This window comes from Mercenaria mercenaria, chromosome 6 (genome assembly GCF_021730395.1).
Source record: "Mercenaria mercenaria strain notata chromosome 6, MADL_Memer_1, whole genome shotgun sequence".
NCBI classification, from domain to species: Eukaryota; Metazoa; Mollusca; class Bivalvia; order Venerida; family Veneridae; genus Mercenaria; species Mercenaria mercenaria.
This window is the reverse complement of record NC_069366.1, coordinates 5,280,110-5,297,665: the sequence shown is the minus strand read 5'-3', so window position 1 is coordinate 5,297,665 and position 17,556 is coordinate 5,280,110. Positions and strand designations below refer to the sequence as shown.

The window sequence follows — 17,556 nt, the reverse complement described above, 5'->3', positions numbered from 1 at the left end:
GTTTAAACTTTAACATGTAACAAGTGAGAAAAATTTAAAACAATTCTCTCTCACATTAGAAACTCCCTGAATGTCACTGTAAATTCATAGTGTATTTAGCAATGTGGGCGTAACAACTGAAGAAAACGTTAATGTGATGAAGCACATGTTCTCTTTTATACAATGAAATGGAACAAGTGGTACATTTCCTCTATCAATTAAAAAGCTCTTAATTACTAACGGTATTCTCAGGGACTAGCCCATATGAGTAACCAGTGGCGAATATAAATATGCTTGAATACACACATAAACAAGAGGACCATAATGGTCCTGAATCGCTCACCTATCCCCACATGACCCAGTGTTGAACTGAGTATGACGTCGTTATTTCTATTATTTGACATAGTGACCTAGTTTTTGAGCACATGTGACCTAGATATCATCAAGATAAAAAATTCTGACCAATTTTCATGAAGATCCATTGAAAAATATGGCCTCTAGAGAGGTCACAAGGTTTTTCTATTATTTGACCTAATGACCTAGTTTTTGAAGGCACGTGACCCACTTTTAAACTTGATCTAGATATCATCAAGGTGAACATTCTCACCAATTTTCATGAAGATCTCATGAAAAATATGGCCTCTAGAGAGGTCACAAGATTTTTCTATTTTTCAACCTACTGACCTAGTTTTTGACCGCACATGACCCAGTTACGAATCTGACCTAGATATCATCAAGCTGAACATTCTCACCAATTTTCATGAAGATCCGTTGAGAAATATGGCCTCTAGAGAGGTCACAAGGTTTTTTCTATTTTTAGACCTACTGACCTAGTTTTTGATCCCACGTGACCCAATTTCGAACTTGACTTAGATATCATCAAGGTGAACATTCTGACCAATATTCATGAAGATCTCATAAAAAAAAAAAAAGGGGCCTCTAGAGAGGTCACAAGGTTCTTCTATTTTTAGATCTACTGACCTAGTTTTAAACCCCACGTGACCCAGTTTCGAACTTGACCTAGATATCTTCAAGGTAAATACTCTGACCAATTTTCATGAAGATCCATTGAAAAATATGGCCTCTAGAGAGGTCACAAGGTTTTCCTATTTTTAGACCTACTGACCTAGTTTTTGACCGCACATGACCCATTTTCGAACTTGACCTAGATATCATCAAGGTGAACATTCTGACCAATTTTCATGAAGATCCATTGAGAAATATGGCCTCTAGAGAGGTCACAAGGTTTTTCTATTTTTAGATCTACTGACCTAGTTTTTGACCCCACATGACCCAGTTTCGAACTTGACCTAGATATCATCAAGGTGAACATTCTGACCAATATTCATGAAGATCTCATGAAAAATATGGCCTCTAGAGAGGTCACAAGGTTTTTCTATTTTTAGATCTACTGACCTAGTTTTTAACCCCACGTGACCCAGTTTCGAACTTGACCTAGATATGATCAAGGTGAACATTCTGACCAATTTTCATGAAGATCCATTGAGAAATATGGCCTCTAGACAGGTCACAAGGTTTTTCTATTTTTAGAGCTAATGACCTAGTTTTTGACCCTACGTGACCCAGTTTCGAACTTGACCTAGATATCATCAAGGTAAACATTCTGACCAATATTCATGAAGATCTCATGAAAAATATGGTCTCTAGAGAGGTCACAAGGTTTTTCTATTTTTAGACCTACTGACCTAGTTTTTGACGGCACGTGACCCAGTTTCGAACTTGACCTAGATATCATCAAGGTGAACATTCTGACCAATTTTCATGAAGATCTTATGAAATATATGGCCTCTAGAGAGGTCACAAGGTTTTTCTATTTTTAGACCTACTGACCTAGTTTTTGACGGCACGTGACCCAGTTTCGAACCTGACCTAGATATCATCAAGATGAACATTCTGACCAACTTTCATAAAGATCCCATGAAAAATGTGACCTCTAGAGTGGTCACAAGCAAAAGTTTACGGACGCACGGACGGACACCGCGCGATCACAAAAGCTCACCTTGTCACTTTGTGACAGGTGAGCTAAAAAGGATTATTCATAAATGATTGATCTTTTTTTGCTTCAAGCAGGAAAGCATAATAATCCATTCTTCAGCTTGTTTCAAACACTCAGAAATTCATGATGGAAGTAACCAAAAAAAAAAAAAAACAATAAAATGACCCAACAGATTTCCTGGAACTTTTTTTTTAGTCATTTTACTTTTGAATAAATACTTAAAAAATGTATATCATAGTTTAATTGGTTTTCAACTCACCTGCTCGAAGTGATAAAAGATTAACCAATAAAGGGGCATGGCTTCAGATCTACATCAGACTTTCATATTTTTTTAAAAATTATTTAAGTTGTTCTTCTATGGGTGATCTAAAGAACAGCTAAATAATCAACTTTTCTATTCATTCTATAGACTACATTTTTAGCTCAACTATTTAAAGAATAGGTAGAGCTATTGAACTCACACACGCGTCAGCGTCCCAATTTGTATGTAAGCCGGTATCTCAGTAACCACTTGTGGGAATGAACTGAAACTTCACACACTTACTCACTGTGAAGAACTGACTTACACTGCACAGGTTCCATAACTCTGTTTTGCATTTTTACAATATTATGCCCCATTTTTGGACTTACATTTATTCAATTGACAAGGCTGTTCAATACTCGAGCGTTGCTGTCCTCCGACAGCTTTTGTTCTAAATAATACTGCTTGGAATTATTTATTAACTATCTAACAATGTTAATGTAACTTTTATTTTGAAAAAAGACAAATTTTGAAGCATGCCCCTTTAAATAATCTATAATAAACAAACACAATAAAAATGCAGCAATAATATATACATACATTTTATCATAGAGATCACTGAAAGCCCGAAAAAAATCTTAATTTATACCAATTAACCCATACTTGTTATACAATAGGCAATTCTATGGCAGTAACAATTTTTTTTTTCTAAAATGAACAAAAAATAAACAATAAGTAATTAGTACTTTCACTGGCATTTTTTCATATTTAATTCAAAATTATATCGATTATGTTACACATGCATTTCTCTTAGTTTTGTCTAAAATAAAGATGCAGAAAGAGGACCTGGGTAGTTCTACCTAACTCATCAGTGTTTTGACTGATACCATATTGTTCTGGATTATTCTACAAAGCTGTATTTTAAAATTTAAATGTAAACTGCTTCTCCTTATTGTTGTCAGTCTTAAGAATACTCTCACCTTGACCTTTGGCAAAATGACCCAAAAACATTAGTGGTCATCTACTTATCATAAGATAATATCAAATGACATTGACCTGGATATTATTGAACGAAGTGACATTGACCTTTGAACTAATAAGTCTGAAAACAACATAGGTCATCTTTTCCACACAGGCAATCATCCAATGAAATAACTGATTTGAAACAAACTATTCAGTAGATGTCTATTTTAGTCTCAGTATTTCAGTGAACTTGACCTTTGACATACTGCAGAAACAATGGCAGTCATCTATTGACAACAGGAAACCATTCTATGATGTTCAAATGCTGTTTATACAAGCAATTTCAAGTTACTGAATTTTCTTAAGTCTCTAGCCCACTTTGACCTTGACCTTTGGTGTACAGTCCCTTAAAAACAGTAGGAGTCATCTGCTGACCATAGTGACAACAAACTGAAGATACTGTGACCTTGACCTTAAACCTAAATACCACAAAAACTTGCAAGTCATCTATTGACTTCAGGCAACCATCCAATTAAGTTTGGCTACATGTATGCCCAAGATTTCTCCAGTTATTGAGAAGAAACTGTTTTTCAGTCTTGCAGTAACTTTTTCTTGAGATCTGACCCAGACTACTAAAAATTAGGGTTCATATATGACCTCGGGCAATCATATTCTTAAGTGTAATGGTGGTAGGCCCTAGCATTCACAAGTTTCTGACTGGAAATTGTTTTTGTCTCAGTCAGTAACCTTGACCTTTGACATTAACCTCCACATCAATATGAACAGAGATCATCTACACACATAGGCAACCATTCTATTAAGTTTGAAGGGCCATAGACCAAAGCTTCTCTAGTTATTGATCCAAGACCATTTTCAGTCACAATGAACAATGGTGACCCATCAAAACAATACGGGTATGGAAACACAAGCAACTATCGTACAAAGTTTGAAGGCTATTTCACCGAAGTATTGATAAGAACAAATTTTCACTGTGACCTTTGACATACTAACCCCAAATACAATAAGGGTCATCTACTGACAACCATCCTATGTAGCTTATAGGTCAAAGCCTTCCTCAGACTGGAGAGCATTGCAGTATCGAAGTCATTGGGTCAGCTTCTGAACATGGAACAAATCCGATCAATATGGACAGCTAAAGGTTCTAGCATTATGCAGTTATTTATCAGAAACCAAAATGGTTTACAGAAGGCCAAACATGGGCAACTCTATAAACCCTGTCTTGTTGTTTCTAACAAGTTTATAAGGGGGATGTTCTTTTGTTTTTTTCTGCAAGCTTTCATTTAAATTTACATATACACTGGTAAAGGGTCAAAGAAGAACACTATTGTTAAATTTGAAATAAACTCATCAAAATACTGTTTGAGAACAAGAAACAGACCGGCCAATCAGTCAGCTAAGGCAAGCAAATGGTAGAACACCTTATATAATTCAGTACGGATACGGTACTTGTGAATTTAGCATACTACCGGTATTCTTAAAAAACTTTTCAACCATTCTTGAAAGCATGTTATATTTATAAATATTTAGTCTATAAGCAAAAGACTCATTTAAAACAGCTATTTACATTAGAGCTTAAAATAATTTCTATGTTCCTACATGTTTTATGAACAGATGTGCAGGCTGATCTTGGTCTGCACTAGTCACAAAGGCAGAATCACTTAAATAATTTTTACAAGTTTAACACAATGAAAACAAAACAAGTACATTCATTTTCTCTGTAATAATTAATTCTTCTTTAATCAGTTCTGACATAAATACAATGTTCCCCATCAATTATGGTACATATTAAAATATACATAATCATATAACAACAGATAAAACAAAAATCCTGTAAAATGCAATGAACGGCAAACTAAATGACAAACACTAGAAAATTATATAAGAGATGGTGAAACAAAACACTTAAATTATAATAAAAGAATCATAATGCAAATAAAATTTTAAATCATATGAACAGAAATAAATTATATTTCAATAAATAGACTGCAGATGTGTATAAAAATGTGACCTGTTTAGAAAATTGGTTGAATGCTTTTATGACATTTCCCTGTTTTATGTGTACGGAGGTAACTTTCAAAATTGGCATCAAGTTATCCGTATGTTTAATGTACAGCAGTGATGAAGCTGTGAAATACTACAGCACATTCTTGAATGCATTTAGAATTGACTTGGTGGTTGTTTAAAAGCATGCCAAGTCATATCATTCTACAAAAATTTATATTATTGACACTGCATTTTATCCCATCTTGAATGTTTTTTTTTTGTTTTTTTTTTTATCAAAGATAGTTTTGTTAATTATACCAAGACTGCATTTTAAATAGCAAAAGCTGTTTTTTAAGACCAAAAACATCTCATTTCAATTCCTAACCAGTAATAAGTTGGGAAATTTTTTATTGATTATCAAAATATACCAAAACAAAAAATCATGCAACAAGAAAATACCAACAATATGGGCAACATAACTTCTGTCAAGTGTGTTAAATTCAGACTGAAATATTAATGTCCTGACAAAAATTATTTCAAGTAATATATCTAAGAGGCCAACTGTGCATAATAGTATTCAACTGGAACTCATTTTTCACAAGTTATCTAGAAATTCAAAGTAAATATTCTAAGTGTTAATAAAATAATTGTTCAAAGTTAATCTCTTTCACCTAGAAAATTACTTTTGACTGTGAGGTAGACATACATCCTATACTTTAATAAATATAAAAATTAAGCCAGGTCTGATTTTAAATCTAACACAAACAAGAGCTGTCTGATGACAGCGTGCTCGACTTTTCTCAGTGCTTGACTCTGAATTAGCGTTTTGCCAGTAAAAACCTCATATAACTTTAACCAAAATATTCTAAGTTAAAAAGGGGCATAACTCTGTCAAAATTCAAACCAGAGTTGTGAGGATTGTTTTTCCTATTGTAGACTTTGATAGTAAATAACTATTTTAAGTTTCAATTCAAAAGCTTTGATAGTAACAGAGATATTTGACTTAAGAAAAAACTTTAACCAAAAAATTCTAAGTCAGAAAGGGGCAAAACTCTTTCAAAATTCAAACCAGAGTTATGAGGATTGTTTCTCCTGATGTAGACTTTGATAGTAAATACCTATTTTAAGTTTCAAGTCAACAGCTATGACAGTAACTGAGATATTTGACTTTATCAAAAACTTTAAGGGGACGCATATTGCTACATTCACAGTTCATACAGCAATGCGGAAGGGGTGCATATTCAAGAAATCGATGGTGGGAAAATAAAAAACATATTCCTAAACTGATATAATACTGATGGACACCTGTAATATTCAGTATTTTGTGGATAAGGATGTGGTACTATGAATGTAATAGGAAAACAGAGGTCTTTGTGAAAGTACATTCAACACAAAATATTAAGCTTTTGTATAAGGAAAATACAGGTTTTTTACAATAACAGTGTTCCAAATAATGTTGAAGGGATGAGATTTTCTTTCTAACACACCAGGTTTGCTTAAACATGTAAAAATTTAACGCCACGTCTGTTAATCTCGGGATGGACGCCATATTTCTCATTGATAAAAAATGTAAACAAAAAAGTCAGAGTGGGATTAGCATTGCAAGGGCATAACATGACATTCTACACAATGAATACCTTAGAAAAGATATCTAAGATGCTACACAGGTCAGGCGGGTTAAATGCATAATGTCGATCACTTGAAATTCATCTTGAAAAGGTGATTAATTTTACTTTGTTTACATGGTTTTTAATTTTCCCACGACTTCTCGGCGATTCACTGCAAATGTATTACTGCGCCTGACGAAAGGTAACTCTAATAAACAACGGGAGACAACTTAGGTGTCAGCACGTGTACGATTTTTAAAAAAACATGTCGATGATTATAATTTCTTATCAAATAATGAATCCTATTCAGATATTCGTCTTTAATATGAGAAAATTATTAATTTCTGTGGACATTTGTCAAAAAATATTACTTACAGTGGACTACTTTGCGCATCAAACTGGTTTCCGCTTCAGTTGTGAGGCACTTCCGTTATACTTTTGACAACAATAACAAAACACAAAATGAATCAATAAAGTCACTTATAAACCGACTGCTACTTAAATCAGTGTAAGTAAAGTTGTTGTTACAACATTGTACATGTTCGTTACGTTATGAGATAAAGTTTGTCTTGAACTGCATAATCCATTAATTACGTTTAGATGATATTGCATTTACAACTTATTTGACCCCGTTTTTTACGTGAATGACAGCATTCTCGTGCAACTCGTGCAAACAGAGTTATGAAAAGTATGGTGGAGAATTCAAGGACAAATTATAAATGACATTAAAGTGAGGATAACTGTATATTCGTCCAGTTTTGATCATTGACATTCCAGCTGTGTATTAGTAACTTTTGTGAACAAGATTAGAATGTTGCTTTTCCACATATACACATTGATTGGACCTCTCAACCAAATTTCATACCTTATTTTAGGGATTTTTAAGAGAATACATTTTCAAAAGTTTGTTGAATGTGTTTTGATATTTAAGTGCATTGTAGTTCATGAATACCAAGTTAAAAATTAATAATGGCAACATTTCTAGGCCTTTATTGTAAGCCACTAGACTTCTGTAACGATAAATGTTTAATGTATTAAGGGGAATATACTCTTATAGTTTTAGAATGTGGCATTCCTTGACCACCGTATCTTTTCTTATGCACTACTTTGTAAACAAACTAAATAATGAGTTTTAGCTCACATATGCGAAATGAAAAGCAAGACAGTGAACTTATTTCACATTCTTTCTTTAAATTAGAATCTGTAGGACATTGATAAATGTTTGGACAAAGTGAAGCACTATTATTTTCGCACCAAAAAGTCGTAATTGTTGACTTTGAATGTACACAAGAAGTCTTATGTAATTCAACAATAACTTTCTTATTTCAGTTTTCCTCATTTTTATTTTAGTGAGCAATCCTTTGTGTACTTATAACAGTTGAAACAGTATTCATTTCATTTACCAAAACCTTGTACTTTTTTGCAGGTAAATTTTATAATACCCCACCCACTTTTTTCTAATTTCAAAGTATGCGTCCCCTTAACCAATGCCGACACCAGGGCGAGTGCAATAGCTCTACTTTTTCTTCGAAAAGTCAAGCTAAAAATCACATACCTGTACTCGAAAAGAGATAAAAACTTGTGGTAATCTGTGTTATCAATCTGTTATAATTTTTAATAAAGAAACATTTGGAACTATTTTGATATCCTAAATTAAAAAAAATAAAATGTATAAGACTATTACTTAGTTAGTTAAGCTAGGATTGTTTTCTATCACGACTTTTGTAATGATTGAAACTGAAGAAATCTTAATAACTGCCATGCCGTTCATACTGTTTAAATAAGTATCACTTTTCTACCATGACAGTTGTTACAGAAACTGAAGGTGACGGTTTTCTTTTACAGTAACTTCACAAATTTCATCATCAAAATAATCAATTCAATTCCAATATGGAACATTAATTTGACAAGTTAATTTTAAATCTATCTAAGAATTTGTAAAAGTGTCTTTACTACACATAAATACAAAGTTACTTTGAAAGATAAAAAATAATGCCCTTGGTATGAGTTTTATGGGGGAAAAACAGTATTTTCTAGATGAATGAGATAATCTTTAAGTAACCCTTGTGGATGAATATTTAGTAAATAAATGTAAACATTATGGACACAAATGTTGATGCAACTGTCTAAATGTGGAAATTTCCATCAATATATGAAATTTCTACAAATTCTGACAGAAGAACTAAATGCTGAAAGACTAAAAAATGTACTGTATAGAAAATTATTAGAAAACACCTTAAAAATACTTGTATATAAAATCTGTTTTTCCCATTGACTTTATAACTGCCAAATTATTTGGAACAATGGAAGGAAATTCTCTATTCTTGGACAGTAATGACTTCTTGGTATATTTATATTAAGGTAAAAAATGCATCTCGATTTATAATGGCGATTTATACAAATGCACAAAATATACCCGGTATGCCTACACCACAAATTCTATGATGGAACTTGAAACATTAACACTCTCATGTTGATTGTTTTTGATGCCAGTAGTTTGTTACACTCGATAGAGTCAATCACTGGCAATAACTGGTGGCTTGTTTCCTGGCTGTCGTTCGAGAAGTCATGTCTATATATGGCAGGTTTAACCTTCGTCTCTCCGTATGGACCCTTGAGAACCATGTAGTGAAGATTTAGTGGCTGGTTGATTTTACTTTTTAGAACAAGCTGGTAGGTCAATGACCTTTGCGAAGAGTGGGCGGGGTCTTTTTGGTCGTGCACGACTTTTGCCCTTATTACCCACTGGTTGTTAAATGCGGAAAATCGACTTGTTTCATAGAAAAGTTTTGTGATAAAGTCATCTGTACGGTAGGGCTTCAACTGGAGATCTGAAACAGTACAAAATTCAATGAGAGCTATTCTGAAAATCATCTTTCAAAAATCATAGTGTACAGTTTTACCTAAACACAATTATTAAATTTTCCATAAAAAAAGCTGAGTAATTAAAGTGTATATACCAACATTATCAGTACCATTTCTTGCATCTCTTATAATATACATATCAACTTAATTTAAAAACAATACTGTTTGAAAAGATAAATTTATGTATATTACCACTAAATGTAACTTTTTCAAAGGAGAGTAGACCAAATATATCCTTGTAGAGTCTATGTTCTTCTGCCTCCTCATCGTCAATCTTGTGTAGAGACTCCATTATTTCCAGGCCAGACTTCTGTGGGTGCGTACATGATCCCTCATGTCCTACTGACTCGTGGAATGGCCCATGCCAGGGGCAACCAATCCGTGCATATTTGCACTTAGTCGGCCTAAATAGGGAAAACAAAAAGGATATTGTTAATTTAGAGAAACAAACAGCTAAATCGTTCTCTGAATTTAGCCATGTAAGCCGTTAATGCAGACATTGTATTACTTAATCGCTGTGAAGCTTTACTTGACAAATGTTGTCTTAATCACGAAACAATCCCGTCATATTCAAGACCGTACAGGAAATTCCTCCCAATATCCTCTCCTCATTACTGACCTATTGACTGTGATTTAGTAATCTACTTACCAGAATTGATTCCTATTTGATGATACTTACCACATAGGTTAATTGACTTAATCATGTTGTAACTTGCTGACATTAAAATAACTGATTAAAGATATCTTGTGTAATCTTCTATTGAAATATCAAAAAGCTCCCATCAAAGAAAAGGCTTAGCTTTCAATGCTTTAGCAAAGCTTCACAAAAACCATACCACAGAAATTTGAAGAAAAAACTTTTCCACTGATGCATGGATTAACAGTAGTAGTAATAATATTGACATTTTATATCAGGAAAACTTAATATGAACATAATCTTGGATCAAGTGAAATTTTGCACTCTGCCAAACTGTAAATGAATTCTTTATCAGCTTACATAACCAAAAACATCAAACGCTACGCGACCTGAAATAAGAATATGACCTACGATTAAAAAAAAAAATAGACAAAAAGGAAAACTCTTTTTCATTCATTTCCACAAACAAACGTTTTAATGATATCTGGTAGAACTGCAATGGCCACATTTCTACTAGGCACCTGCTGAAAAATAAAAAGACTGCTGCAGTTTGTGTCCATGTAGGGAGCTAGTGTGTGTCCATATGCTGAAAAGCAAAGTTGATTTTAAAGAAGAACATAAAATATAATTCTACAATTCATATTCTAAGACAATTCTGTAACATAATCTGATTTATAAAAAAAACATGTATGCAACATTCATTCCTCTTAAATACAAACATACAATGGATTTTGGCATTCAGTTGTGGTAATTTTCAATTTTCATTTCATTTATTCAATAAAATTCATGTTTTCAATCGAAACCTTAGACATTTATCATTTAGTAAACATTGTTAAAATAGTTCTTTTGAAAGTCTTCCAAAAGCTGTCAGGAATCTCCTTTAAGTAAATTCTATAAAAAGCTTCCTTGGCCTTTATTTTTACAATCTGTCTGGTCAAAAATAAAAAATGTATGAAATAACCAAAATCAGCAAATTTTCAAATCATTATACATAAACGTTTGCCAAATAGAAGTGTCTGTTTTTTTTATTCTTTATCAGTAGCTGCCTTTTCCACTCACTGTCCCTCCAGGCCTTCACAAAAGCTTAGATACATCACCCGAAGTCAATAATACAAAGCATTGGAGAAGTTTGACTACCGACACACGGCAACAAGATTTCCTTGATAAAACCACCTAAACAACAATGACTACCACTCTATCCCGAGAAAAATATACCATATACTACTACCATCATTACCTAATTACATTATCAACCATCTAGAGAACTCAGCTACCTAATTAGACAAAAATACCTAGCTTGTATCCAAAACTAGTTCTTTTGACATGTGCTTTACCCATTGTATTGGTCAGGTTCCTGGTCTAAGATTTTATGTTCGTGCCGACTCGGACCAAATGATAATCAGGTATATGTACCTCAAAAAGCAACTATGCCATCAAAAACTAGACAACTCTACATGGATAAAATTCCTTTGCAATATCTAGATGTAAAACTTTGAAGAACCTACACGAATTCCTTCTACAGACTGAGTGACCAGCGATGGACAGTGAAATGCATACACCCTGAAAACATCATTCACACTTGTCTCACTTTGAAAATGAATAACTGGTATGCATTTGTGCTCACACTTTCAAGATAATGTCTAAAAAAAACCTTAAGTTGAATTCACAAAACTTCATCTCATCTTTAGCACCTTAATTATTCTAAATCAAAGGAATTTTGTCAAAATATGGAATAAAAATAGTAATGTACAATCTGGAAAGGAAAAATTATGTTTTGTGTGACTGATTAATTTTCTATTTAAAAAGAGAAAAAAACGTTATATTGATCTTACTTTCTGTTACTTAATAAAAGAAAGCAACTGGTTTGTGATAACTCAAAAGAGTGAGCACATATTTTTCCTTCTGCAAATAGCCCCTGATTATTTTCTAGAAAACTAGGCTTTATTTGCAAAAGGTCGAGACAGGCACAAAGCATGCTATATGGGACGACTCAAAAACATAAAATACTTGCCAGGTTTAGTGATTGTTTATAAAGAAGTTGACATCTCGCCACACAATTCGTCCTTTGCTGGCAGTCACATGATCAGTCTCCATGACAACGACTGACCAATCGTAGCTATTCTTCCTCAAAGTCAATGTCACACGACCCCTTAAAACCTATCCATCCTGCTCTGGTAGAAAAATGGAAGAAAGACATGGCATTTCTTCAATCATCAACAAACAGTGGACATATAGGGTATCAGGTAGATTGCAGGTGTGTCTAAGCCCACAACACACCTGCATCCTTCCTTCACCTGCCACTTCAACAACAAAATAGGGCAGCTAACCTTAACATAATAAGGTCACTTACCCGGAACAAGATGCTCTCACCTCTCTTGACATATCTCCCTCTCGTGATGCTCCAGGGCGTTTCTAGGGAGCTGTAGGGAGCAGAACTCACACTGTGATGGCAACTCTGACACAGCTTTCTCCACAGCAAGATTACGTGTGCATGAGTTCTTGCTAATCTCACATCGGCAATTTGGACATGTTGCCGTCTCATCCTTTAATCTCGCATCGGCTAACAAATGGTTGAAACATCCGCAACACATCAGATGTCCATTGGTACACTGCAAAGGAAAACAACTTCAGTGTGAATTTAGTGGTTTGATGAATTTACAGGATAAGCTTATCTGAATAGTCATGTCAGTTAGAGCTGCAGTGCACCAGACTTCACAAACAAAACTGGTTTTCAAGACGGACTTTTCACCCCCAACAGCTGGAAACACTATCAAAAGGGAAATTGAGCAAGGAGACTGGTTTTTTTTGGCTTAAGGCACTATTTATTATAATGAAAGTTGCATCAATAGGAAATTAAATTTTTTTGGTCTGTTTGTTGAAATTGTTCCTTTCCATAACTTAAAAGTAAGCAATATAAGCAGTGCTATTCCCAGAAGGCACAGAGCGTGGTGAAGTTATTAATATATATGTATGCGAGTGTGTATATATTCAGCATCTGTTTCTCATATAACGCACATACAACTAGGCTACCAAGGCAGTTTTTAATTTAATTCATATGTAACCGTTGTAATAAATTTATGTTTTTTGTTTTGGTACATTATTTTTTGTGATTATAAACAAAGTGTAAGTATTGCTGTTCTTTCCTGCTATATTTTCGTTTCCTGCTTTTTTTCTATCATACATGTATAACATTTATAGAAGTTTGATATGTATATATAACCCAAATGCAAGTTGGATTAAATAAAGTACTTACATTGTAAAAACTATTTTCCTTCTTAACATTTCGATGGAATTATTTTTTCTGGTATTATGCATGTGCATATCCTGCCTTGAATGCAAACATTTATCAATAAAATATTTAAGACACTTTGTTTTGTTTTATATTCAGGCTTAATGTTAAATGACTATGTGAGCATTAAAGACAGGGTTTGTTTTTCACAGCAGTGTTGTTTATGTGCTGCAGTGGCCATAAAAAGGCTCCCCATACTTGCGATCAAAGCAGTTATATTTTGATCAGTTCCAACCATTCAGCACGATATTTATGTTGTCAGCTTCTGTTTAATATTTCAGCTCGAGTGGCTTCAGTATTCCTTTAATAGCTTTGTGTAGTGTTTATAGTCACCCCTGCTTTTTAGTTTTGTCTTTTGGCAGTTTCTGCTCCTTAACCTCAAACCCCCTCACCATTTTGTTTAGCTCTGCCCATTGATTTCTTGTTACGGGCAACTCCATTATTTCAGCTGGGAACAATACGCTGCTTTTCATGCAATCACACCTGCATATCGTTGAAAGTTCTATATAAAGCGCCATAAGAATACATGCGCATCCAAGGATGTCTGCAATTTTATCTTGGTAATTTCTAGCATGTGTAAATGTTGACTTCTGCTCAACTGGGGCTACAACTTGGATGGTAACTTGCATTTCCACTAAGTCTACCATCCATGAACTAAACCTGCAAACACTTTCATGTATATCATGTTGGACGACCTGACAGCGGTTTCTATTTTACACATGCATGAACACCAGAAATTTTTTTTACACTATAATACATGTACGGAAATCTTGTCACAGACTGTCAAGCATCAAACTAATGTGATTATTTAAGAAATGAATTTTTTTTTTGGTGTTCATGCGAAATGAACAACAGAATAGGATCAACAAATCCATGAATCGTGCTAGCAATTCATGTTTATATTGCTGATCTGTTTCTGTCATTCATTTGCATGAACACCAAAAAAAGTTTCATTTCTTATATATAGATTAACCTTTAGCATGCTAGATAAATTGTCGTCTGCTGGAAATGTCGTCTGCTAAAATTGTAAAGTTCATTCAATTTGCTCCAAAATTGGAAGAAATATTGTCAGAGTAGCAAACAGCTTGGAACCTGATCAGACGCCGATTTAATCGGCGTCTGATCTGGTTCCAAGCTGTTTGCAAAGGCTGTTAAATTCGCCTGCAGCAGGCTAAGGGTTAATTATATTTCCTTTCGATTTGTAAACAAGATTACATTATAATGATTATAAATCGCATAGATTTTGTTGCATTTAACATTAAAAATCTGCTTCCAGGTAGACGGAACAACTGCGACATCATCTAAGGAACGTTCTACCTGACTATAAGTGGACGATGTCAAAGCAGTGGCCTGTTATCACTAACTTGACTAAGCAGTGTTGACACAACTTTCACATCTTTCATTTTGCTGTTCATACAAAATAAACACCATAATTTTCAATGGAAAAGAATAGGGCGAATGTAAATTATACTAAATATAATTGGGTAGCATAACATTTCAACTGCTGAGATGCCCTAGTTTCCACACACTGAATTTATTATATTTTGCGTCAAAATCACAGCATTGTCATGCAGGATGATTAGGACACTTTCACTTGCCAAACTGGTATTTATTATGATATAAGTGGATTTGTTTAGCTCTGCACATTTAACAATATCTTTACTTACACTTGTATCAACTTTATTCTGCATATTTGTGCAGTTCAGCCTGATTATCTACACTACAAAAATAACTTCTATCTATCTATCTTCCGTTGACGTCAAACTCCTTGCGGGAACATAGACGTTATGCGTGTCAAAATCGAAAGGAGAAAGAATATAGTGATTTTGAGTGGAAGAAACTAATAACTTTGGTGATATAAAAAGGTTAAAACTTGAGTTTGCAGGATAACTAGAGCGAGGCATGTTCAAGACTGCAAACTGCAGCACTGATCTGCTCTAGGGTAGGGAGGTGGGCGACACTGGGGCGAAGTTGGTTCCGATGGTACACTGTTCTCGGAAAATAAGAGAACTTGTAATAGTCAGTGGTTGCAGTAAGTAACCTATAACTTAGGGAATGGCCATAGCGGACACATTGGGTCATTGGGGTCAGTTAATTTACGATTGGGATAGCAACCAGTTCATGATGAATCTTATAGAAGAGTGATAACCTAGAATATATATGCCTTAAATCCAGTCGACAAAGGTTTAGGGAGTGAAGCATGTCTGTTACACAGGAAGTACGGCCGTAGTCGGTCTTGATCCAGCAGGCGGCTCTCCTTTGGATGCTTTCAATTTGGTCAATTTGAGTTTGGGTGTGGGGCGTCTCATGTTTCTGTAGCAGTGTGTATATAATGTATATAATTAGTCTATGATATCGATTGTCCGATTAGCACAGTTGGTAGAGCATCTGACTTGCAAGCAGAAGGTCGCAGGTTCGAGTCCTGTATCGGGCTGCACGTTTTTCCGCTCCTATTACATTTCTTTTTTCTTCTTTTTTTTGCACAATATCTAATTAGCAGGCCATAAAGCATAACAAGATGATCATCAGATGATACACATTCCTAACTGCATCACTGCCTATACATGTTGTTGGCTCATTGCCAAATATAGCAATGAGCCAACAGCTGATTATGAGAATGTCTATCACGTGGTACAAATATGGTGCTTGAGGTCACGGAAGAGATTCCAGCTGTCAACATTTTTTTCCCCGCAAATTCACGCAATTATAAGTGAATATGTAACGTCCATCTTTTTGCAAACAATCTACAAATGCACGATCTTGCATCAACTCGTCTCATTTTGAAAATCAAAAACGACCACATCCCGGCAAGGTCAAAAATAACAAAAAAAATACACACAGTTAAAGAAATATCTTGAATTAACGCATTGTTCATATCGCAAATATAAGAATATACTTTAATTTAATGTAATTAATCAAAGATTGAACTTGAATTGATTGTATTTTACCTGGAAACATGTTCTTGGCAAGTCCAAACAAACTGCGCAGCAGAGAATTCCGCTCAACCGTTCCTCCAGTTTGAAATCGGGAGCAGTTGATGGAATGTCCAATTTCGATTTTTTCTTCTCTGGTTCAAAACTGGAGCAATCTTCGTTTTCTTTGTTTTCACTAATATTATCTGTGAAAATTTGTTGAAGGGCGGATTCTGCACTCTCGGCCATCTTGTTTGTAAATAAACCGTGGCAGGGCAATATTTACGAACTGCTGAAATCTTGCATGACGTCAATGGTGACCAATCAATTTACTTCGTTTTATCACGTGCTCCATGTTCGGGGTTTTCCGCCGATGGAGGTAAACAATACCACGTGACAACTGTCAAAATGATTACAGTATACTTAGCATAATGTGCCACAACTTAACTAAGGTTAACTGAGGTTTCAGTGATGCGAGGTCGAGGTGACAGATCCCAATATCAACATCACTAAATGATAAAATTGTTTCTGTCTGATTTACCCGATGAAAAGATATAACAGTTCGTACAAAATTCAAATTCTGAATGAAATTAATTGCCATAAATCAAAATGGAAAATATCTTCTTTTCTTAATGCCGCTACTCAAAGGAAGACCCTAAGCATTTGACCATGGTTCTGACCAAGTCTAGTGAACATACATTTAGCAGTTCATTAAATGTTATTTAACGCTTAATGCATGGCCATTTGAATAAACTCGAGAAAGGTCTGCGGACCCTGATACCGGCACGTTGGTGCTGACATCTAACATTTGTTTTCGTCACCTAGAATGGGTAAAAAAGTCCTTGTATTTTAGCGATTTATAACTTGTGGATTGATAAGAGGATTGGACACACTATTGCCGTTCCAAATCCCAAAGCCCGTAAATAACGAACAATGCGTTTAAGATATCTAATGAGTGAAAATTGACATACTTTTCCATGGTTAAAGGATTTTTATTGTAAAAGGCGTAATTATCGGAAATTTTGAATCAATAGTTTTTCAA

The 17,556-nt window shown here is 34.4% G+C and overlaps 1 protein-coding gene across 1 annotated transcript; it reads right to left on the bottom strand.

Moving 5' to 3' along the window:
• Positions 1 to 2,129: 2,129 nt before the first annotated feature.
• LOC123549770 (zinc finger TRAF-type-containing protein 1-like) lies at positions 2,130 to 16,802 on the bottom strand. The gene is made up of 4 exons (XM_045338127.2): positions 16,551 to 16,802; positions 12,684 to 12,922; positions 9,869 to 10,080; positions 2,130 to 9,642 (listed from the first exon to the last, which is right to left on the bottom strand). The coding sequence occupies exons 1-4, from the start codon at positions 16,761 to 16,763 to the stop codon at positions 9,251 to 9,253; spliced, it is 1,056 nt and encodes a 351-aa protein (XP_045194062.1). The 5' UTR covers positions 16,764 to 16,802; the 3' UTR covers positions 2,130 to 9,250.
• Positions 16,803 to 17,556: the final 754 nt, after the last annotated feature.